This window comes from Balaenoptera acutorostrata, chromosome 5 (genome assembly GCF_949987535.1).
Source record: "Balaenoptera acutorostrata chromosome 5, mBalAcu1.1, whole genome shotgun sequence".
NCBI classification, from domain to species: Eukaryota; Metazoa; Chordata; class Mammalia; order Artiodactyla; family Balaenopteridae; genus Balaenoptera; species Balaenoptera acutorostrata.
The window spans coordinates 37,767,798-37,792,376 of record NC_080068.1 but is presented as its reverse complement, the minus strand read 5'-3'; the positions used below and the strand labels follow the sequence as shown (position 1 = coordinate 37,792,376).

At 35.8% G+C, this 24,579-nt stretch overlaps 1 protein-coding gene across 5 annotated transcripts in view; it reads left to right on the top strand.

Annotated features, from left to right (window-relative positions):
- The window catches only part of MAP9 (microtubule associated protein 9), a 45,148-nt gene extending 20,891 nt beyond the window's left edge, over positions 1-24,257 (top strand). For 2 of the 5 annotated variants that reach the window (XM_007176710.2, XM_007176709.2), the window contains 7 exons: positions 8,623-8,693; positions 9,713-9,881; positions 10,741-10,830; positions 12,631-12,792; positions 12,914-13,059; positions 13,238-13,370; positions 20,091-24,257. In XM_007176710.2, the coding sequence (XP_007176772.1) occupies positions 8,623-8,693; positions 9,713-9,881; positions 10,741-10,830; positions 12,631-12,792; positions 12,914-13,059; positions 13,238-13,370; positions 20,091-20,213 (894 nt within the window). In that variant the 3' untranslated portion in view covers positions 20,214-24,257. The remainder of the gene's footprint in view (positions 1-8,622; positions 8,694-9,712; positions 9,882-10,740; positions 10,831-12,630; positions 12,793-12,913; positions 13,060-13,237; positions 13,371-20,090) is intronic. The other 3 variants (XM_057546208.1, XM_057546207.1, XM_007176708.2) reach the window with 3 other exon arrangements.
- Positions 24,258-24,579: the final 322 nt, after the last annotated feature.

Here is a 24,579-nt window from a genome sequence, read left to right as displayed (position 1 = left end):
ATTTTACATTTGGTAGTGTATATATGTCCATGACACTCTCTCACCCTGTCACATCTCACCCCACCCCTCCCCATATCCTCAAGTCCATTCTCTAGTAAGTCTGTGTCTTTATTCCCATCTTGCCACTAGGTTCTTCATGGTCTTTTTTTTTTTTTCCCTTAGAATCCGTATATATGTGTTAGCATACTGTATTTGTTTTTCTCTTTCTGACTTACTTCACTCTGTATGACAGACTCTAACTCCATCCACCTCATTACAAATACCTCCATTTCATTTCTTTTTATGGCTGAGTAATATTCCATTGTATATATGTGCCACATCTTCTTTATCCATTCATCTGTCGATGGACATTTAGGTTGCTTCCATGTCCTGGCTATTGTAAATAGAGCTGCAATGAACATTTTGGTACATGACTCTTTTTGACCTATGGTTTTCTCAGGGTATATGCCCAGTAGTGGGATTGCTGGGTTGTATGGTAGTTCTATTTGTAGTTTTTTAAGGAACCTCCATACTGTTCTCCATAGTGGCTGTATCAATTTACATTCCCACCAACAGTGCAAGAGTGTTCCCTTTCCTCCACACCCTCTCCAGCATTTATTGTTTGTAGACTTTTTGATGATGGCCATTCTGATCGGTGTGAGATGATATCTCATTGTAGTTTTGATTTGCATTTCTCTAATGATTAATGATATTGAGCATTCTTTCATGTGTCTGTTGCCGATCTGTATATCTTCTTTGGAGAAATGTCTATTTAGGTCTTCTGCCCATTTTTGGATTGGGTTGTTCGTTTTTTTGTTATTGAGCTGCATGAGCTGCTTGTAAATCTTGGAGATTAATCCTTTGTCAGTTGCTTCATTTGCAAATATTTTCTCCCATTCTGAGGGTTGTCTTTTGGTCTTGTTTATGGTTTCCTTTGCTGTGCAAAAGCTTTGAAGTTTCATTAGGTCCCATTTGTTTATTTGTGTTCTTATTTCCATTTCTCTGGGAGCTGGGTCAAAAAGAATCTTGCTGTGATGTATGTCATAGAGTGTTCTGCCTATGTTTTCCTCTAAGAGTTTGATAGTGTCTAGCCTTACACTTAGGTCTTTAATCCATTTTGAGTTTATTTTTGTGCATGGTGTCAGGGAGTGTTCTAATTTCATACTTTTACATGTATCTGTCCAATTTTCCCAGCACCACTTATTGAAGAGGCTGTCTTTTCTCCACTGTATATGCTTGGCTCCTTTATCAAAGATAAGTTGACCATATGTGTGTGGGTTTATCTCTGGGCTTTCTATCCTGTTCCATTGATCTATATTTCTGTTTTTGTGCAAGTACCGAACTGTCTTGATTACTGTAGCTTTGTAATATAGTCTGATGTCAGGGAGCCTGATTCCCCCAGCTCCATTTTTCGTTCTCAAGACTGCTTTGGCTATTCGGGGTCTTTTGTGTTTCCATACAAATTGTGAAATTTTTTGTTCTAGTTCTGTGAAAAATGCCAGTGGTAGTTTGATAGGGATTGCATTGAATTTGTAGATTGCTTTGGGTAGTAGAGTCATTTTCACAATGTTGATTCTTCCAATCCAAGAACATGGTATATCTCTCCATCTGTTTGTATCATCTTTAATTTCTTTCATCAGTGTCTTATAATTTTCTGCATACAGGTCTTTTGTCTCCTTAGGTAGGTTTATTCCTAGATATTTTATTCTTTTTGTTGCAGTGGTAAACTGGAGTGTTTTCTTAATTTCACTTTCAGATTTTTCGTCATTAGTGTATTGAAATGCAAGAGATTTCTGTGCATTAATTTTGTATCCTGCTACTTTACCAAATTCATTGATTAGCTCTAGGAGTTTTCTGGTAGCATCTTTAGGATTCTCTATGTATAGTATAATGCCATCTGCAAATAGTGACAGCTTTACTTCTTCTTTTCCGATTTGGATTCCTTTTATTTCTTTTTCTTCTCTGATTGCTGTGGCTAACACTTCCAAAACTATGTTGAATAATAGTGGTGAGAGTGGGCAACCTTGTCTTGTTCCTGATCTTAGTGGAAATGGTTTCAGTTTTTGACCATTGAGGACAATGTTGGCTGTGGGTTTGTCATATATGGCCTTTATTATGTTGAGGAAAGTTCCCTCTATGCCTACTTTCTGCAGGGCTTTTATCATAAGTGGGTGTTGAATTTTGTCAAAAGCTTTCTCTGCATCTATTGAGATGATCATATGGATTTTCTCCTTCAATTTGTTAATATGGTGTATCACATTGATTGATTTGCGTATATTGAAGAATCCTTGCATTCCTGGGATAAACCCCACTTGATCACGGTGTATGATCCTTTTAGTGTGCTGTTGGATTCTGTTTGCTAGTATTTTGTTGAGGATTTTTGCATCTATGTTCATCAGTGATATTGGCCTGTAGTTTTCTTTCTTTGTGACATCTTTGTCTGGTTTTGGTATCAGGGTGAAGGTGGCCTCGTAGAATGAGTTTGGGAGTGTTCCTCCCTCTGCAATATTTTGGAAGAGTTTGAGAAGGATAAGTGTTAGCTCGTCTCTAAATGTTTGATAGAATTCACCTGTGAAGCCATCTGGTCCTGGGCTTTGGTTTGTTAGAAGGTTTTTAATCACAGTTTCAATTTCAGTGCCTGTGATTGGTCTGTTCATATTTTCTATTTCTTCCTGGTTCAGTCTCAGCAGTTTGTGCCTTTCTAAGAATCTGTCCATTTCTTCCAGGTTGTCCATTTTATTGGCATAGAGTTGCTTGTAGTAATCTCTCATGATCGTTTGTATTTCTGCAGTGTCAGTGGTTACTTCTCCTTTTTCATTTCTAATTCTATTGATTTGAGTCTTCTCCCTTTTTCTCTTGATGAGTCTGGCTAATGGTTTATCAATTTTGTTTATCTTCTCAAAGAACCAGCTTTTAGTTTCATTGATTTTTGCTATTGTTTCCTTCATTTCTTTTTCATTTATTTCTGACCTGATCTTTATAATTTCTTTCCTTCTGCTGGCTTTGGGGTTTTTTTGTTCTTCTTTCTCTAATTGCTTTAGGTGCAAGGTTAGGTTGTTTATTCGAGATGTTTCCTGTTTCTTGAGGTAGGCTTGTATTGCTATAAACTTCCCTCTTAGCACTGCTTTTGCTGTGTCCCATAGGTTTTGGGTCGTCGTATCTCCATTGTCATTTGTTTCTAGGTATTTTTTGATTTCCCCTTTGATTTCTTCAGTGATCACTTCGTTATTAAGTAGTGTATTGTGTAGCCTCCATGTGTTTGTATTTTTTACAGATCTTTTCCTGTAATTGATATCTAGTCTCATAGCTTTGTGGTCAGAAAAGATACTTGATACAATTTCAATTTTCTTAAATTTACCAAGGCTTGATTTGTGACCCAAGATATGATCTATCCTGGAGAATGTTCCATGAGCACTTGAGAAAAATGTGTATTCTGTTGTTTTTGGGTGGAATGTCCTATAAATATCAATTAAGTCCATCTTGTTTAATGTATCATTTAAAGCTTGTGTTTCCTTATTTATTTTCATTTTGGATGATCTGTGCATTGGTGAAAGTGGGGTGTTAAAGTCTCCTACTATGATTGTGTTGCTGTCGATTTCCCCTTTTATGGCTGTTAGTATTTGCGTTATGTATTGAGGTGCTCCTATATTGGGTGCATAAATATTTACAATTGTTATACCTTCCTCTTGGATCAATTCCTTGATCATTATATAGTGTCTTTCTTTGTCTCTTGTAATAGTCTTTATTTTAAAGTCTATTTTGTCTGATATGAGAATTGCTACTCCAGCTTTCTTTTGATTTCCATTTGCATGGAATATCTTTTTCCATCCCCTCACTTTCAGTCTGTATGTGTCTCTAGGTCTGAAGTGGGTCTCTTGTAGACAGCATATATATGGGTCTTGTTTTTGTATCCATTCAGCCAGCCTGTGTCTTTTGGTGGGAGCATTTAATCCATTTACATTCAAGGTAATTATCGATATGTATGTTCCTATTCCCATTTTCTTAAATGTTTTGGGTTTGTTATTGTAGGTGTTTTCCTTCTCTTGTGTTTCTTGCCTAGAGAAGTTCCTTTAGCATTTGTTGTAAAGCTGGTTTGGTGGTGCTGCACTCTCTCAGCTTTTGCTTGTCTGTAAAGATTTTAATTTCTCCATCACATCTGAATGAGATCCTTGCTGGGTAGAGTAACCTTGGTTGTAGGTTTTTCTCCTTCATGACTTTAAGTATATCCTGCCACTCCCTTCTGGCTTGCAGAGTTTCTGCTGAAAGATCAGCTGTTAACCTTATGGGGATTCCCTTGTGTGTTATTTGTTGTTTTTCCCTTGCTGGTTTTAATATGTTTTCTTTATATTTAATTTTTGACAGTTTGATTAATATGTGTCTTGGTGTGTTTCTCCTTGGGTTTATCCTGTATGGGACTCTCTGTGCTTCCAGGATTTGATTAACTATTTCCTTTCCTATATTAGGGAAGTTTTCAACTATAATCTCTTCAAATATTTTCTCAGTCCCTTTCTTTTTCTCTTCTTCTTCTGGGACCCCTATAATTCGAATGTTGGTGCGTTTAATGTTGTCCCAGAGGTCTCTGAGACTGTCCTTAGTTCTTTTCATTCTTTTTTCTTTATCCTGCTCTGCAGTAGCTATTTCCACCATTTTATCTTCCAGGTCACTTATCCTTTCTTCTGCCTCAGTTATTCTGCTATTGATCCCATCTAGAGTATTTTTAATTTCGTTTATTGTGTTTTTCATCATTGCTTGGTTCCTCTTTAGTTCTTCTATGTCCTTGTTAAATGTTTCCTGCATTTTATCTATTCTATTTCCAAGATTTTGGATCATCCTTACTATCATTATTCTGAATTCTTTTTCAGGTAGACTACCTATTTCCTCTTCATTTGTTAGGTCTGGTGTGTTTTGACCCTGCTCCTTCATCTGCTGTGTGTTTTTCTGTCGTCTCATTTTGCTTATCTTACTGTGTTTGGGGTCTCCTTTTCACAAGTTGCAGGTTCGTAGTTCCCGTTGTTTTTGGTATCTGTCCCCAGTGGCTAAGGTTGGTTCAGTGGGTTGTGTAGGCTTCCTGGTGGAGGGAACTAGTGCCTGAGTTCTGGTGGATGAGGCTGGATCTTGTCTTTCTGGTGTGCACGTCCACGTCTGGTGGTGTATTTTGGGGTGTCTGTGGCCTTATTATGATTTTAGGCAGCCTCTCTGCTAATGGATGGGGCTGTGTTCCTGTCTTGCTAGTTGTTTGGCATAGGGTGTCCAGCACTGTAGCTTGCTGGTCGTTGAGTGAAGCTGGGTCTTGATGTTGAGATGGAGATCTCTGAGAGATTTTTGCCGTTTGGTATTACGTGGAGCTGGGAGGTCTCTTGTGGACCAGTGTCCTGAAGTTTGCTCTCCCACCTCAGAGGCATGGCCCTGATGCCTGGCTGGAGCACCAAGAGCCTTTCGTCCACACGGCTCAGAGTAAAAGGGAGAAAAAAATAGAAAGAAAGAAAGAAAGAGGCTATAATATAGTGAAGTAAAATAAAGCTATTATAAAGCAAAGCTATACAGACAAAATCTCACCCAGAAGCATATACATATACCCTCACAAAAAAAAGGAAAAGGGGAAAAATTAATATATCCTGCTCCCAAAGTCCACCTCCTGAATTTGGGATGATTCATTGTCTATTCAGGTATTCAGCAGATGCAGGCACATCAAGTTGTTTGTGGAGTTTTAATCCGCTGCTTCTGAGGCTGCTGGGAGAGATTTCCCCTTCTCTTCTCTGTTCGCACAGCTCCTGTGTTTCAGCTTTGTATTTGGACCCGCCTCTGCGTGTAGGTCGCCTGAGGGCGTCTATTCCCCACCCAGACAGAACGGGGTTAAAGGAGCAGCTGCTTCGGGGGCTCTGGCTCACCCAGGCCGCGGGGAGGGAGGGGTACAGAGGAGGCGGGGTGAGCCTGCGGCGGCAGAGGCCAGCGTGACGTTGCACCAGCCTGAGGCGCGCAGTGCGTTCTCCCGGGGAAGTTGTCCCCAGATCACGGGACCCTGGCAGTGGCGGGCTGCACAGGCTACCGGGAGGGGCGGTGTGGAGAGTGACCTGTGATTGCACACAGGCTTTTTGGAGGCGGCAGCAGCAGCCCCAGCATCTCACGCCCATCTCTGGGGCCCGTGCTAATCGCCGCGGGTCACACCCGTCTCTGGAGTTCATTTAGGCGGTGCTCTGAATCCCCTCTCCTTGCGTGCCGCAAAACAAAGAGGCAAGAAAAAGTCTCTTGCCTCTTCGGCAGTTGCAGACTTTTTCCCTGGTCTCCCTCCCAGCCAGCTGTGGTGTGCTAACCCCTTCAGGCTGTGTTCACGCCGCCAACCCCAGTCCTCTCCCTGCGATCTAACCAAAGCTGAGCCTCAGCTCCCAGCCCCGCCCACCCCGGCGGGTGAGCCAACAAGCCCCTTGGGCTGCTGAGTGCTACTCGGCGCCGAGCCTCTGTGCGGGAATCTCTCCGTTTTTTCCTCTGCGCCCCTGTTGCTGTGGGGTCCGCGCTGATAGCCGCGGCTCGCGCCCATCTCTGGAGTTCATTTAGGTGGCGCTCTGAATCCCCTCTCCTCGCGCACCAGGAAACAAAGAGGGAAGAAAATGTCTTTTGCCTCTTCAGCAGCTGCAGACTTTTTCCCGGACTCCCTCCCGGCTAGCTGTGGTGCACTAACCCCTTCAGGCTGTGTTCACGCCGCCAACCCCAGTCCTTTCCCTGCGATCTGACTGAAGCCGGAGCCTCAGCTCCCAGCCCCGCCCACCCCGGCGGGTGAGCAGACAAGCCTCTCTTGGGCTGGTGAGTGCTGCTCGGCACCGATCCTCCGTGCGGGAGTGTCTCCGCTTTGCCCTCCCCACCCCTGTGGCTGCGCTCTCCTCTGTGGCTCCAAAGCTTCCCCCCTCTGCCACCCGCAGTCTCTGGCCATGAAGGGGCTCCTAGTGCATGGAAATCTTTCCTCCTTCACGGCTCCCTCCCACTGGTGCAGGTGCCGTCCCTATTCTTTTGTCTCTGTTATTTCTTTTTTCTTTTGCCCTACCCAAGTACGGGGGGAGTTTCTTGCCTTTTTGGAGGTCTGACGTTTTCTGCCAGTGTTCAGTGGGTGTTCTGTAGGAACAGTTCCACGTGTAGATGTATTTCTACTGTATCTGTGGGAAGGAAGGTGATCTCCACATCTTACTCTTCCGCCATCTTCTCTCCTCCCCTCAAGTGATTCTTATTCAATAGAATTTTAACTTCAAGGAAGGTTTGCAGTGAAAATAATAAAACCCAACATTTCATTAAAAGTTATCAGAAGTATATGATCATAATATAATTTTAAATGTTTCAGAAATACATACCCAGAAGTGGGTAGGTTTCTATACGTCTTCATGTTATAAAAATGCAGCTGTCTGGAATAATTTCTAAGGTTTTGAGTTAGTGAAGGATATTCCTTTGGATATCATTTTAAAATATTTTATAAATTTTAATAAAAATCTTTAAGAAAAGTTTATCAACATCCATACCTATTTAAATGGATGGACAGGATCATTATCAGGAATATTATTATTATTACCTTGAGAACCTTGTGATATGTAGGATTACTTGTCCCTACACTACATTGCACCAGAGTACTATACTGTTAAAATTTATGGGGAGCATTTTTAGTCTTTATTTCTCCTAAATTTTCTTTATGCAGTTTCTCCTGCAGTTAGTTGGTGGCTATGTATACTTATTACTAGAGAAGATAACAGTTAGCTGAAAACTTGTGGTTGAATGGGACTTTTATAATACAGAGTATAAGTTTTTATTAAATTTTATGGAGAAGGTTCATTAAGCCACATTCCAGGTATATTGTCCTTAACCAGTTTCCTTAGGAAAAAGTGCTAATGCCAAGTTAGGGATGTGTTTACATCTGCTCTCACTTTAGTGTTAGCACCCATCTGTCTGTGTAAAGTAGAAGAGTTATTCCTTAAAAGGAAGAAGGGTATTCTGGAATTTATAGACAGGTCTTAGAAATGTTTAACAGAGGTAATTCTAAATTAGAACAGGTGATTTATATATAACAAGTAAGATTATAACATATTTCTTTTGAATGAATCCTTGGCTTTATTCTTATCCTCTACTGAGTGATCTTAAGTCTGATTAATCATTCCCCTCTAAGGTCTCTTTGTTGGATTCTCCCCATGGAATAAAATGCAGACTCCTCACCACTGGAGATCTCATACGATTCTTCCTGGACCTTATACTCCTCAGCTCTCCCTGCCATTCACTGTGCCTCGGCATCATTCACCTTTTTTGGTTTCTCAAAATTATCAACCTCTCCATAGAACGTCATGTGGCCCTTTGTTATTCATCATTTGTCTGAGCTCTAATGTCGAGCCTTCAGGGAGGCCTTCCCTGATCACATTCATTATTGTGGTTCATCAACTCCACTCTGTCACTGTCACTGGACCCTAGTTTATCTCCTTCATGAGTGACATTAGTTTACGTGTTTATTGCCAGTCAACCTCCCTAAAATGTAATATCCTTATTTGTTCCTGGTGACAGCTATACTTGACACATAGTAGATGCTTAAAAGACATCGATTTACTGGAAGATTAGCCTCTAAGTCTAACTGTGATAGATACAGTGAGTAATCCATCTTTGGCTTTTTCTATTTAATAGAAAATAATTGAAGATAGAAATATGAAGAATAAAAAGTCAACAAATAATAGAGCATCCAATGCATCTGGCAGGTAATAGAGTTATCATTTTCCCTCAGTTATGGGTTTACATTCCAAGAAAACTAGTTTTAGTTTAACTTCTGTACAGTAAATTTCATTTGGTGTTACTTAATTTTCTTCTTATGAGAAGAATGAAGTAGTTACTTCATGGTAAATCCCCCTAGTTGAATATATTCATTTATAAAAAGGAATTGATTAAGGATCCTCTATGTTCTACATTGCTCCCAGGATACAGTTTCTTTCTCCTATTTTTCCTGAGACAGTAGATATACAGTGGTAATAAAACTGAAGTTCAGCATTCACTTTCTCTATTAAATGTCTTTATCCAACACATGAAAAATTGTACTTTAAACTTAGAGGTTCTATGGACTAAGTTGGTTTATTAAAATGATAAGAACTCATAAATGCTATTCAAAACCTTCTGAATCTTTTAAATTATCATTAGTCAAATAGAACAGGGGCCAGCAAACATTTTCTGTAAATTTACCAGTTAGTACATATATCAGGTTTTGTAGGCCATATGGTCTCTGTTGTAACTACTCAGTTCTGCTGTTGTAGCAGGGAAGACACTGTTGGCATTGTGCAAATAAATGAAAAAGCCAGGGTGCAATAAACTTTATATACCAGAATAGATGGGGGGGTCAGATTTTCCCACCAACCCTGAAATAGAGGTTACTAGTCTAACTTTATATTTAAGATGGTTTATGTAGCAAAATGACATGAGAAACTATTAAAACTTACTTATTAATATCATCTTTTCCCATGTAACTTGAGTCCATGTTTGTTAAAAATGTTTTAATTACAAAACCTAAAAAGAAAAATTGCTTTGAAGCTATATAACTTAGAGTAATAAAATTTAAATTATGTTGAATAGGGGTCTTTGTATACTAAGAACACATCATTTTCAAAGTAATTATAATTTATTACATTATAATGTAGTTTTCAAATATAGTATTTGCAAAATCTAATGAATCTGTCTTCTACCAAGTGCAATTGTAATAGTTTATCTTGATTCATTTGGATCTTTTCAGATTAGTGACCTCTGAGTTCTTAAAGAAACCTGGTTCTCTAAGGAGAACTCCGTTGACAGTTCCCACTTCTCACTATTTAGGGACTTTGAGAATCTTGGACCAAAAGCCCTCACAGAAACAGAACACAGAACCTGACAGAGCAGATAACATAAGGGCAGCTGTTTATCAGGTAAAAAGGAAAATATTGTTTTTAAAAATTAGAAGAATTAATCACTTACATAAGGTTTGTTTATCAGGAAATAAAATGACCCTGTCAGAGATGATGATTTAATGTTTAATTTATTTCCTTTATAATACCTGAGCAATCCAAAGCTTTTTTTTTCTTTTTATACTAAATTATCTCCTTCCAGGCTTTGTTTAAGTGATCATAGTTGTTTTTAAAGAAAGAGAATATGCCATGGCAATTGATAAAAATACAACAAAAGCAAAATGTAGTTGAGGTACACCTATGTTCTATACTTTTTCTCCTTAAAGTTTATATAGTTCTGAACAAAAAGGGTTTTAATTTTTTTTTTTTCTTTCCTGAGACTTTCTGTATTTGAGTTAAACTTACATAGAAGAAAGCTGTCCTAATTTTTTCACAATTCCAAAAAAGAAGTCTTTTTTTTTTTTTTTGTCTTATTTGTTGTACAGAATATAGTACACTTTGGAAAATTATCCATGTGAATTTCAGAGAAAAATGTTAATATATGTAGTTGTACAGAATATAGTACACTTTCGAAAATTGTTGTACAGAATATCATACACTTTGGAAAATTGTCCATGTGAATTTCAGAGAAAAATGTTAATATATGTAGTCATTATATTACACATATATAAATCATATATACACATGATTTTCTTAATTCTTACTCATCTTTACATATTAGAATATTATCAGAAAAAGAATGATACTAGTGCATATAAAATCTATAAGTTTTTATGTTTTGCTTTTTTAAAGTTTTAATCATATATTTCAGAAATAAATAAGAATTCTAATTCATTTGCAAAACTTTGAATATTATATAGCCTTTTTCTTGTTCCCACAGGAGTGGTTAGAAAAGAAAAATGTTTATTTACATGAAATGCACAGAATTAAAAGAATCAAAAGTGAAAACTTAAGGATTCAAAATGAACAGGTATTCGGAATATAGAAGTGAAAAATATTCTGGATTTTTAAGTCAGTAAAATAGTCTGAATGTTTAATATTTCTAAATCAACTGTTTTTTAAATGGTGAAATAAATTGTATATAAAAGAATTGATTTCTGATTTTATTTCTCTGGTACTTTATACATTTTTAGTTTGATATAAATATAACTGTTTTACATGAAAATATGGATGCAGAGAGATTTTTATTATTTATATGTGAGCAATAGCTTTTTTTTAAAAAAAAACAGATTTATTGCATGTATTTGGTTTGTGCTATTTTTTTTTAAATTATAATTATTTATTTATTTATTTTTGGCTGTGTTGGGTCTTCGTTTCTGTGCGAGGGCTTTCTCTAGTTGCGGCAAGCGGGGGCCACTCTTCATCGCGGTGCGCGGGCCTCTCACTATTGCGGCCTCTCTTGTTGCGGAGCACAGGCTCCAGACGCGCAGGCTCAGTAGCTGTGGCTCACGGGCCCGGCTGCTCCGCGGCATGTGGGATCCTCCCAGACCAGGGCTCGAACCCGTGTGCCCTGCATTGGCAGGCAGATTCTCAACCACTCCACCACCAGGGAAGCCCTGAGCAATAGCTTTGGCACTACTGATTATGAACTTATTTTTTCTTGTGACCATGTACCTAATTCATTCTTAAAAATTGACTTTGATATTACAACTTAGCCAGTAATATAAAGGGTCATCAGACATTAACCTTTAGTTTTCCCCTTTTCTATCTTGAGTTTTGTATGTATCTTCAAGACCAGCCTCTACCTGAGTGTTTGCCCCTATCCTTCCCACTGACTGGAGCTGGGCTCTCATTTCAGTCTCTCCTGTACTTCAACCTCTGCCTCTAACTCCTGCCTACAACATGCTCCAGTTCTTTCCCATCTTCTAAAGTAAAATCCCTGAAAAAAAACAAAAGAAAAAAAAAAAACCCTTCATTGTGCTTTTAATACTACCATGAATAGAAACTTATTTCCCCAGCGCACAGCACTGTGTGGAGCAGCCCTGCAGGGGATGTGCCTGGACACTGGCACTGCCTTTGCAGCATTATCTGCCACAGTCAGTGCCAAATACCTCCTTTGCTCTTCACAACTCAGTGAGGGAGTTCATACTTTTATTTCTAAATTATGTTATCTCTGTAATAAAACTTTATATCATTTAATGCCAAGCAATATTATAAGGCAAACATAGAATATTATGGGATTAGATTGAAGTAAGTAAAGTAATAACATACTTGCTATATGTTCACCTACATATTTTCTAATCTGGCACATGTTTTCAACACTTGGGATATGTTTATGCAGTAAGAATTTTATGCTTTGATGTCGGTCAAAACTCAGGGTTAAAGCACAGATCTGTAGTTTATTCTGTGTGACTCGGCCAATTTACCTTACTCTGACTATAACTTTACCTTTCTGGCCTGCAACTTTCCTGATATTTTTCTTTTAGTGCAATATTGCATTATGAGCACTTTGCAGTACCAATTATCCTTTTACAGTTTATTTTCATAGCATTTGTTCAGTATACTTCCAAAAAAAATTTCCTTCCTATGCATGGTAGTAGATCAATATCTGATAAATGCTTAAGAAAGACATTTTAAAATGCAGTGAATAATTCAGATAATATTCTTTATCAATTAACTTCTCTAAATCTATTTTAAATAGATTGCTTTGAAACCTAATTTGATGAATATGAAGGGAATTAAAAATAAATGAATGTGTGTATATCTATATCTATCTATATTTGTCTACTTATACATATACATATAACTGTCTATTATTTTTCCAAAATAGAAAAGAGCTGCTAAGAGAGAAGAAGCCTTAGCATCATTTGAGGCCTGGAAAGCCATGAAAGAAAAGGAAGCAAAGAAGGTGGCTGCAAAAAAAAGGCTTGAGGAAACAAACCAGAAGAAAACTGAAGAAGAAAATGCTGTGAGAAAAAGAGAAGCACTGCAAGTATGCAATGGTTTTGAATATCTTAATTATTTTTAAAATATTTGAAAATTAATGATTAACTGTGTTTTTACTATTTTATTATATTCACATTAAATAAGAAAGTAACTCTGAACTTTTTCAGTCTTTTGAAAAATGGAAAGAGAAAAAGATGGAATATCTTAAAGAGAAAAGTAAAAAAGAGAAAGAATATGAAAGAGCAAAGAAACAGAAAGAGGAGGAAACTGTTGCTGAGAAAAGGAAAGATAACTTAACTGCTGTTGAAAACTGGTAATCCAAAATAATAAATGTTTTGATAGATCTTAAATTAGTAACACTTTAGGCTTTTCTAAAATTCATTTACTTGAATGTTACTAATGCACTCAGTCTCATTATTGCAAAGGCACATTAGGGAATCTTTATTATATATTCTCCTTTAACTTGCCAGTGTTTTGGCTATCCTACATAGGAATGAAAAAAAGGAAGCTTTTTTCAAGGAAAAGGAAAAAGAGAAAATAAATGAGAAAAGAAAAGAAGAACTGAAAAGAGCTGAGAAAAAAGATAAAGATAAACAAGCTCTTGATGAATATGAAAAATGGCTGGTAGGTGTTATTTGTTAATTCACAGTGTCTTTTTTTAAAATTAATTAATTTATTTTTGGCTGTGTTGGGTCTTCGTTTCTGTGCAAGGGCTTTCTCTAGTTGTGGCAAGCGGGGGTCACTCTTCATCGCAGTGTGTAGGTCTCTCACTATCACAGCCTCTCTTGTTGCAGAGCACAGGCTCCAGATGAGCAGGCTCAGTAGTTGTGGCTCATGGGCCTAGTTGCTCCACGGCATGTGGGATCGTCCCAGACCAGGGCTCGAACCCATGTCCCCTGCATTGCCAGACAGATTCTCAACCACTGTGCCACCAGGGAAGCCCTGCACTGTGTCTTTTAAATGTACTTTTTTCTGACTTTTCTGTCCCTAATTCCAGTTCTATTTGTCCCATGCCTACTGACCATTTCTACCTGGAAGCTATATTGTTGAATTCATTCTCTCCTACATATATCATAATTTATTCGATCTATTTCTATCAATAGATCATTTCTATTAATGATTCTACTATTCCTTAAAACAGTCAGGCTTAAAACTAGTCATAATATTGTTCCTTACCTACATCCCCACATTTAGTCACTTACCAGTCATGCCTATTTGTCCTTCATAATGATTCTCCTACCTAAAATTATAAAAAGCTGATAAGTGTATTACTGAAGGTATACCAGGTTAATTTAGGTGGAACTTGGTCCTGGCGCACAGTAAAATTGTATTTAATGAGAAAGTTATTCCATTTTTCATTTTCTTTTGATCTTTCTGATGACCTCAAGGAGAAGGTCTTATTTAAGTGATTTTTTAATGAAAGCAATCAAGTATGAACGTTGGGAGAAATGATATCTAGCAGGACTTTATATTCTTTGTTTCAATGTACTTATGTTTATAGTTACTTTTCAGTGATGGCAAGCAAAATACTGTTTTCTGTTTTAAAATATCAATATAAATATGTATTTTATTCATTTATTTTTGAATAAGTAAATAAGTAATACATTTCAGATGCATGAGTACTTTATGTGAATAGTTAACACATTCAGATGATTCAACAATCAAAAACTGCAAAATTTCTCCACAGGGCTTAGGGTCCAGTAGGGTTTCTTATCAAACTTTTTTTGATTTCATGTCTATCAGCAAGTTAAAAAAATGTCATCCAGAGTATTTTTTTATTTGCATTTCTCTGGTTAGGATTGAGCTTGAGTATCCTTTCATTTGTATGAGGATAATTTGTATTTTTTTTCCTGTAAAGTGTCAATTCATAAACTGAACATTTTTTCTTTGGTCTTTTTCTTAGTGATTTCTAGAAGGTTTTTTATGTACTAGGGAAATTAGCCTATCATTTCTGATATGAGTTATAAATTTTTTCCCATTGTATTGTTGGTCTCTCAACTTTGCTTATATCATTATTTTAGTAAATCTATTTATTTATTATTTATTTTTGGCTGTATTGGGTCTTCGCCACGCACAGGCTTTCTCTAGTTGTGGCAAGCACGGGCTACTCTTCATTGCGATATGTGGGCTTCTTATAGCAGTGGCTTCTCTTGTTGTGGAGCATGGGCTCTAGGGTGCATGGGCTTCAGTAGTTGTGGCACATGGTCTCAGTAGTTCTGGCTCATGGGTTCTAGAGAACAGGCTCAGTAGTTGTGGCACATGGGCTTAGTTGCTCTGCAGCATGTGGGATCTTCCTGGACCAGGGCTCCAACCCATGTCCTCTGCATTGGCAGGTGGATTCTTAACCACTGTGCCACCAGGGAAGTCTTATATCTTTTTATTCCATGAGAAAATTAATTTTATTTTCAGGTGTCAAATCTATCAGTCTTTTTTTATGGCTTCTGATTTTCAGGTGTAGTTGAAAGGACTTTCTCCAAAATTTAGGGTCAAAGCTCCCATTTTTCTTCTAATGACTTTATGATTTTAATATCTTAACATTTTAATATTTGCTCTACTTAGAATTTATCCTAGTGTATGATGGGAAATATGATTCCATCTTTATTTTTTCCAAATGCATCTTTCATAAAACAGCACATCTTTTACCCACTGATTTGAGGTACTGCCTTTATTATATGATACATTAGATCATTCCCATATTTTCAGGTCTGTTTGTTTCTTAACTTTCTGTTCCATTGGTCAATCTCACTGTACATATTCCAGTACGACACTGTTTCATCATCAGGACTTTATATATTTTCATATATGTTTGTGTTAATCTCCCTTCATAACTCTTCATTCAAAGTATTTCTGCATATTCCTGGGGGGTTTTTTTCCACATAAAATTTAGAATCAGTAGTAGCTAGAGACACACACAGGACCCAAAGCAGGCTATTTAAAGATAGGATAAAAAGATGTAACACTTAGGAATAAACTCAGGAAATGTGCAATACCAATATAAAGAAAACTTTAGAACACTCCTGAAGGACACAAATGAATACTGAGAAATTAGAACAAAACTGTCCTTGTATAGAAACAATCTTATAATGATGCTATAAAGATGTCAGTTTTCCCTGAAGTAATTTACAAATTTAATGCAATCCTAATAAAAATACCAACAGAATTTATTGTTGTTTATGTGTTGACTTTAGTACTGCTATAATGCTAAATCCATGCAGAGAAACAGTAATAAGGCAATCAAAATTGGTTCAGTTGTTTGAATGAGGATAGTAGTGTTCTATGATGATTTCCTTAAACTCTTAAATAATGCTTTGTTCTAAGAAAAATTAAAAATTTTCTTATATTAAGGAGATGTATGCTAATTCTGCTAGTATCTTTTAGAGTAGTAACTGAATGTAAATGTTTCAGTTTTCAGTTTTATTTTCACATTGTCTTGAAAATGAGATAGAATTTCCTTAGTGACTAAGTCATAGTTAGGTACACAATGTTTTATTACAGTGGTTAGTCACTTTCTCATTCTAATCAATCCTCTGGAAAACAAAAACTAGTCAAAGACCTAAGACAAAATAACTTGTTTTGGTATACAATATATCCCTACAATACAGCGCTACCTAAAAAAAAAATCCATGTACAACATGTTACAGCTCTATTCCCCATCTTACCAATTTCTTATTGAAATTTGTTTGCAGAGAGAATGGAAAAATACCCTTATACAGAAGAGCTAATTACTTCAATCTTCATGTAAAGTAACATCTCAAAATTTTGATGTACAACCTAGTTTGGGGAGTGAGCAATTGATGGGTCACTGTTTTAGGTGAAAATTGTAGCCAAAGATCAGGTAAGACGCTTCGTCAGGCTGGTTCCCAGATTAATTCATAGTTACCTTTAATAAGAAAATAAGCAAAAGATTCAGACTCCAACAAACAACAGACAGAAGGACTTTTTAAGAAACCTCTTTTAATTATTACTCAAGATAACATTGATTCATGTAAATTGATATTAAGGTTGATAATTAATTGCCTATTTCCTGCCCTGACTTTTTAGCACCTGCCGGTAAACTCAAGGTTGCTTTCAGTTCCTCTCTCTCTCTATGCTAAATGGAATGGACAAGGAGGTTTTTTCAGTCAGTTTCTGAGGACACAGCATGGTCACTGCTTTTCTCTCACCTAGCTAGAGGTCCTGCCTCTCTCTAAAGTAATAAGATGATTGACCGTGGTCCAATTACAGCTTTTATTTTCTCAGTTAGGATTCTGAAAGGAGGTTCTCTGTTTATTAGAAGTAGCAAGGATGAAAACATTCTCATGATGAAGAGCAAAATGTTAAGACAAAAAGAAAATTTCACACGTCTCTTCAATCCTTTTGTTGTATGTGAATAATTGCATGTTAATGGAACCTTACATTACCATATTCTCCTTGTGACATTATCAATTCCATTTATGTACTGATGAAAGAAGCATAGACACCTAATAATTTACCAAAATACCACTCCTCCCAAGCCATTCAGCCTGCAGAGGCAGGGTTGTCCAAGTGTTCCGTGACACCATTGCTCTTTGGAATACAAGGAAACCACCAAACTTTATAGTTTTAGCAGAAACTTGAAGAAACGGAGAGACAGTCCAAGCTGCAGGATGAAAGGCCAAATGCTATTAACATTTCAAGTATTCCTAGATCATTGTTTAGATTTCATATTAATCCTCAGATACTCAGTCATTTTTTGGAAGGGAGTATAGCAGGGAAGCCAAATTGTTCTAAAATTCACCTGGTATAATAAAAATGTGAGACTATGGAAGATAATATTTTCAAAATAATATGAAGCGGGACTGTACCAATCAAGCAATGAAATATGAACTTACCATTTCACTCTCCTGTGAATCTGCATTCTTCTACCCTCCTGGATTATTCCCATCAAGTCTCAGGATAAGTAATCTTAATAAACATAAACTCTCTTAATTCTTCATTTCCCTCCAGCTATGATCTCATCTTTTTTAATAGCTAAACTTCTGGAAAGTTTGTTTACACTTCCTTAGTTCTTCATATCCTTTTCATCCTCAATAAACCCCCATCTTATCCTTTTTCTGAAACTAAACTTTAAGAGTTAAGATTTTGCTAGAGCATCTAGCCTATGGTATGTATTCTTTTCTGCCCTGTTTCTTAGACCTCTAGGCATTCTGCACAGTCGATTTCCCCTTCCACTTGAGCTGTCTCCTCCTCTGCTGCCATGTTCCTCGGTTTACCTCTCAGCATTCTGCCTTTCTTCTCCAAATCACCTGTTGGCAGCTCTTTTTTTTTTTTTCAAACCTGTGTTCTAAATGTTACCGTGGCCTGCTAGGCCCCGTCTGATCTTACATGTATACCTTGTCATTCTCATCTGGGACCCTGCTCCCATCTCCCGTCAGGCTTTATTCACACTGGCTCTCTGGCTTCCTCTCCCATCCCAAGTTTTCCCCACTTGTCAGAGTCCTCACACACACTCTTCTGTCTGTGTGGGGTGCCCTCTCCTCAGTGCACATCACCAGTGCCTCCTTTTACCCATCATGTCTCAAAGTGACTTTCCCTGAATCCACTTTTCTTTGAAAGTAAGTACTTCCTTTCATTTTTTATCAATCACAAGAGCTTGTTTATGTTTCATAGAATTTCACACAATTTGGAATTATCTGTTGTTTATGTACTTGTTTATTAAGCATCTATTTTGAAAGCTCCCTAAGGGACAGGAACAGTAACCTGTGTGTTTGTATTTTATAATCACTTCATGCATTGCTCCCTGTATACTGCTTGACCCAGAGTAAGATCTCAGTGCTTAACATTGAATGAATGAGCACAAATTATAATATAGTACAAGTAGAATAATAGCCTCAGAACCTGTTACCTGTAAGGATGTACTATATAATAAAGTAACACAAATTAATGGATGCAAGGCAATAACAATTGGGATTATTTGTGACATTTGGACATAAAATCACTTCAAACAATTACTTTACTGCAATACAAACTTCAAAAGATTTAAACATTAAATATAAAATGCCAAACAATAGAATACATCATATTACTAGTACAAAATAAAAAATCAGTATAATTGCTGGCTGGAGGGTAATTTCCTACAACTTTGGAGAATAAATCATTATTGTCCAGCAAAGTCGAACATATTCATACCCTACAAACTGGCAATTTCATTCCTAGGCATATACTTGGAGAGAAAATCTTGGCTTATAAGCCCAAGGAATCAAACAGGGATATTTACAGCAGCATTGTCTTTGTGTGGAAAAAACATTAGAACATCATGTCTTCAACACCAAAATAGATTAGTAAACTGTGATATGTTGATATACTGGAATTCTGTGCATCAATGAACTAGAGCTACAGCTCCATATAGATGGATCTTAGAACTATGGTCATAAATAAAAGACAGGTGCAAAAGAATATATAACATGGTACCTTTTAGCATAAACTCAAAAAACCTGCAAAACAAAATTATTTGTTGTTTGGGGATGAATATGTGTGTGTGATAAAGGTATTAAGGGATGCACTGCAACTTAAGCACTAAATTCAGTAATGGTTATCTCTGGATGGTGGAGAGAAAGCAAGTGTGGTGAGGGAGTGGATACAAGGGCTGCACAAGTATTGGTCATGTTTTATTTCAAAAGGCACGTAGTGGGTACACAGATTTTGACTATATTACTCTTTAAACAGTTTAGTTGTCTATGGTTGAAATATTAATTTTTTGGTAAAAAATTAAGGACTAAAAATAATGTAGATAAAATGCTACAAGGATAATATTTATTATATGAAAATATGTAAATTGCTAAAAATTACAAGCACCAATACCCATACAGTTAGAAGAGCCAAATAATAGAGCAAAAACTTCACAAAAGCACTAAAGAAATGAAAATGTGCTCAAGCTCAATAACAAGCAAAGAAACATGAACCTCAATATTCAAATATTTCTAAACACTGTGAAGTATCGTCTGCTGCCATCACGTATTCAACCTTTGCACCCAGTAAATTTATTTCTGAGACTCTGTTCTCAGAAAGTCATCACTAACTTCTAATAATTATTCTCTTTGAATTATGGGATTACAGGTCTTTTTTTCCTATTTTACATAATTCTTTTAAAACATTATCACTTTTAATATTTAAAAAATAAAGTGGTGCGTTAACGCCTATTGATAGTATACTCATAAATTAACAATATCCCCTAGCTGCTATTACTTTATAACCAATTAAGCTAGCAAATGACATTTAAATACCTTATAATGATTATTTTGTTCTTCAGCAAGTAACTTGATTTGAAAATAATGGTCATATTTGTATATAAATTTATATATAAATAGTTTTCTATTTTCTCTTTAGGAAAAAAAAGAAAGGAAGGAAAGAATTGAACGAAAACAAAAGAAACATCATCCCTTTCTTGAAAATGAGGTACTTCCTCCATGGACCCCTCCAAGCAGGACTGTGTTCTCAAAAATGTTTTGATAATTCTTATTCTTGCATTATTTAGTTATTTATCAATTCACCAATTTTAGCCAAATTAAATTTAAAACTATTAATTAAATTATTTATAGTTAGAAGAGTCTATTTTAATTAAATGCTGGTCACTTCTGCTGACAATGAAAAAGATGCTTTAGAGTTTAATCAGTGAAAGCACTGAAAGCATTTTTGAACTGTAGATAAACTGCTTCAAATGAAGAGCTAATAATCAGATTGCTTTTACCATTGAAATACATAACCATTTATCATGTCCTGATAATTCTTATAGTCTGATGATCCATGATCACTTTCCCTAACCTGTGCATGTTATTTAAGTATGATTATTCTCCAACATAAAAAGAAAACCATCTAAGTACCATAATCATAGAAATAATTGATTTTGCAAGTGATTGCACATGTAGAGTCAGGTTTTAAAATGAATGGTCACTGGGGAGTATGCATATATTATTTATTCTAAAACTAATCTTTAGCTCAAAGTAGTTGCATTTGCACTGTGCAAGTTAGAATTTTGGTCAACTGAGGCAGTAGTTCAGTAGAATCATCCAATCACTGAGGCATTTTATTTAAGAATGTTGCCATATGTTTTAATATGAGTATACCTTATCTGTTCCTGCTTAAGTGACAATCATAGGCACTTTATAATGAGCAGACTTCTGAAATGTGTCTTCCTAAATTCTATCTCACTTTACTATTTCATTGATATCAAAAGATGTCTATTTCATGGTAATTATATACATTACTTATGGAAATTCCACAAGAGTCCAAGGTCATTATCACTATTATTATTTTCCAGACTAAAGCCATAAAGATGATAACGGTAAGTTTTGTCCTCTTAGCTAATCCAGAGTCATCTACGTTATATTTAGAAGACAGCTGTATGGGAAGGTAATTTGTAGAAAATGTCCAAAGAATCTATTTATTTATTTGATCTCTGCATATCCTCATTAATCAGACTCATACTTGAACTGGTCAACTAGTTTATCACAGACCAAATGTATGCTCTCAGAGTTGAAATGCTACTGTAGCCAATGATGCAATGCAATGATAGATGACAAAAAAGTTACTATTTATGAAGTACCTGTTGTATCCTCTCTACTAGATCTTTACAAGTATTATTTTTTGTCTTTACAACAACTATTCAGAGTACATGTTATTAGCTTCATTTTGCAGATAAAAATACTGAGACTCAGAGAAATCAAAGAACTTGCCACACATTTAGCACGTGACTGAGCTGGGATTAGAGCTGATGAAGTCTCTCTACCTCTAGAATTCAGATGCTCATGTTCATGCTCTCATGTGACCTCAGAGAATTGTAAATTCTGTCAAAACCTCTGTATTATATCAACCTTAAAAACACATTTTACTTCTCAGATCCTAAAATCATGTATTGTTATCCAGAGATTATCTTTCCTTTAAGAAATAGCTGTTTGTTATTAGAGACAGTTAACCTCATTAGATCTTCAAAATAAAAGAAAAGAATTCATAGTATTTAAGGAGTTAGTCAAATGCCCGTGTCTAGTATTATAATGTCAGAGCACCCAGCAGGTTATGGAACTTAGGCTTTCAGACAGTTACTCGGGAGGTTTCACACTCTGAGGATTAGCTTTCTTGCTGCCATGGATGTGCAAGGTAAGAAAGGTGTCGTGGATCACTTTGTAAGATCACATCAGTGCTACAGATAAATTTAAAAATTTCATAAATAAAACTGGAAGCCTTTTTATACCACTGGAACTAGGAGAATCTGTCATGAAATTGAACTAATTACCATCAGTATCAGTATGGGATTTAGGGCCTCCCTTAGTTCATTCGTGTGTCCCCCACAGTACCAAACAGAAAAGATTAAGTATTTATTGTATTGAATTCTATTCAGAGCTTAAAAGATATTTGCAAACTCCAGGGAAGTAAAAGGAAAAATAGAAAAATGTACAGCTACTTTTATGAATGTGAGATCTTAAGTGTGTGTGTCATAGATTTCACATTAAATATTGACTTAAGCATTCTGAACATTTTCTTCTAATTTATCATGCATAGTGGATTAACTATTATCACCTCTGAGTTGTGAGAATTGAAGTTAGTTAATTAATATAAAGAATATGGCACATAAGAAAAGGCTTAATAAATGTTCATTGTTTTCACTTACTTCCTACCTTGAGCCGTTTGTTTCCCCACCTCATGTTTGTGAGAAGGTTAACATGGATGAGGCTGATAATGATGAGTTAACATTGCACTTGGTTAGCATATAAGAAGAAATCTCTGCTTTCCTCGCCAGTCTAGGTTGTAGCACTCAAGAGAGAATATAGCGGTGACCTGCATTTGGGACCTTCTAAAAAGAAATCTAAATACTAATTCCTTAGCACTGCTTGTGAGGTCAATGAAAAGGGAAATTGAGGTGTTTTCAAAGACCCAACAAATCATTTCCCTCAAATGGGATTTTCATCTTACTATGCTAAATAATATATTATTTCCTGTTTACAGCAAGCTGTGCTGATTGAATTGTCTAGTTGAATGAAATCACCTCTTTGCCTATAGCAGAAATAAAGCTGAGTTCTCGGAGCTGGATGAAAATACAGTGCTATTTACTTTCTGAGATCCAAAGGGAGAATCAAGCCAGGTAATATTCTCCTGAATATATTTGTCTATTTAAAGTGTATGCTTTCCCCATATTTCCTTAGAAATTATCAGATATCAATATCATTAACTTTCAATAAGTTTTTGTTATAATATGAGGGAATGTTAATTCAAATTAAAGACACTAAAAGCCTATAGATTTTCAGATTAAACTTCTAGTTGTGTAAACTGTATTGAGCACTTGAAGAATGCTGACACTTAAAGTAAATAGGAATTTAATGAATATTTTAAAACATTACTGAAAACAATTTCCCTAGAAATTTAAATAATAATACTAAAAAATAAAATTTTATTCAGAAATGAAGTTTCATAATAACCAAGAAAATTAGTGACATAAATAAAAAGAAACAATATGGCATTTTAGATCAGTAGGAGGTTAAAATTTTCTTAATGTAAGAAAATAAGAACTGTTCAGGGATAACAATATTCCAGTGGTTTGTATTGTACCACATTTTGAAAATGTTAGTAGTTCTTTTATTGTTTTATATAGTATTGAAACTGATATTTTTCATGTTGCCAAAGCCGTACCTGATAGTAGTTAGGTGTCCAAAGGTATATGTACCTTAGAGTTATATAACTATGAATTTGAAAGGAATTTTAATAAGCCTGGCCCAGACTTATTTCTAAATTGGAGAAACTGATTTCCAAAGCCTCTGACTTGCTCAAGCTCACACAAATGACCATAAGATATCTAGAGTGACAACTCAGGTGTCAGGTTTCCCAGCTATAGACTGTCCACCATTCCACAATTTTGATAATTTTATAAAAGTTTTGCACTAACTCTTGTACCTGTGATCATTATTAATGTCATTGATTTTTATCCTCTCAGATGTGCCCTTGCTCTTTCACGGCCTTCTCCATAACTATCCACCAGATCAGAGCCGTTTGTGCACCTACACTGTCACTGAAAATGTGGGGAAATACTGAAGTTTTTTAAATCCTGAGTCATGGGCTAAGATACAGTAGAGAAAAAGAATTTTACAAAATAGGAGAAATTGATGTTTGTCAAAATAGCTCCCAAGAATAAACTAATACAGAAAACACATTTTCCTGATTTAATTTTGACTCTACTTTCAATAGTGCTCTATTAAAAAGTATTTAAACCCATATGCCTACATTCTACACAAAGCAAAGATACTATCAATTATCCTGCTTCCTAGGTACATTGGCTGACAGAAATAATGAATACTATGTAACATTTAACTGAAGACTTCTCTGAATTCTTTTTACTTTAAAATTTCATGTGATTTGGTTATTTTGAAACATGTGTTACATGTAGTTGTATAATGTTAACTTGGGTCAACCAAATTCTTGGTATTGGATTTAGGATGTTTTAAGAATTATTTTAGGAGATGTGTTTAATATCTGCTTTTTAGTAACATATTTTCATGTAATGTTTAATTAAAGTGAACCATACAAGATTTATTTTATTGGGTGATATTATTTATTGACTGTGTCCAAATTTATTTCATAATGATAGAAAATATGGTATGAGTTTTATTTGTGGGCTAAAGGTGAAATAATCATATTTTGTTGATATATCTTTTATTAAAAATCACTGAAAATTTGGATATAAAACTTTTTTACTTAAAACACTACACAAATTACAAAGGTAATGTAAGTATATAATTATTAATAACTAGAAAATGCAAATAGCAAAAATTACCCACATTGTCTTTTCCCAAAGACAATCATAGTTAATATTTTGTTTTCTTCCAGTTTT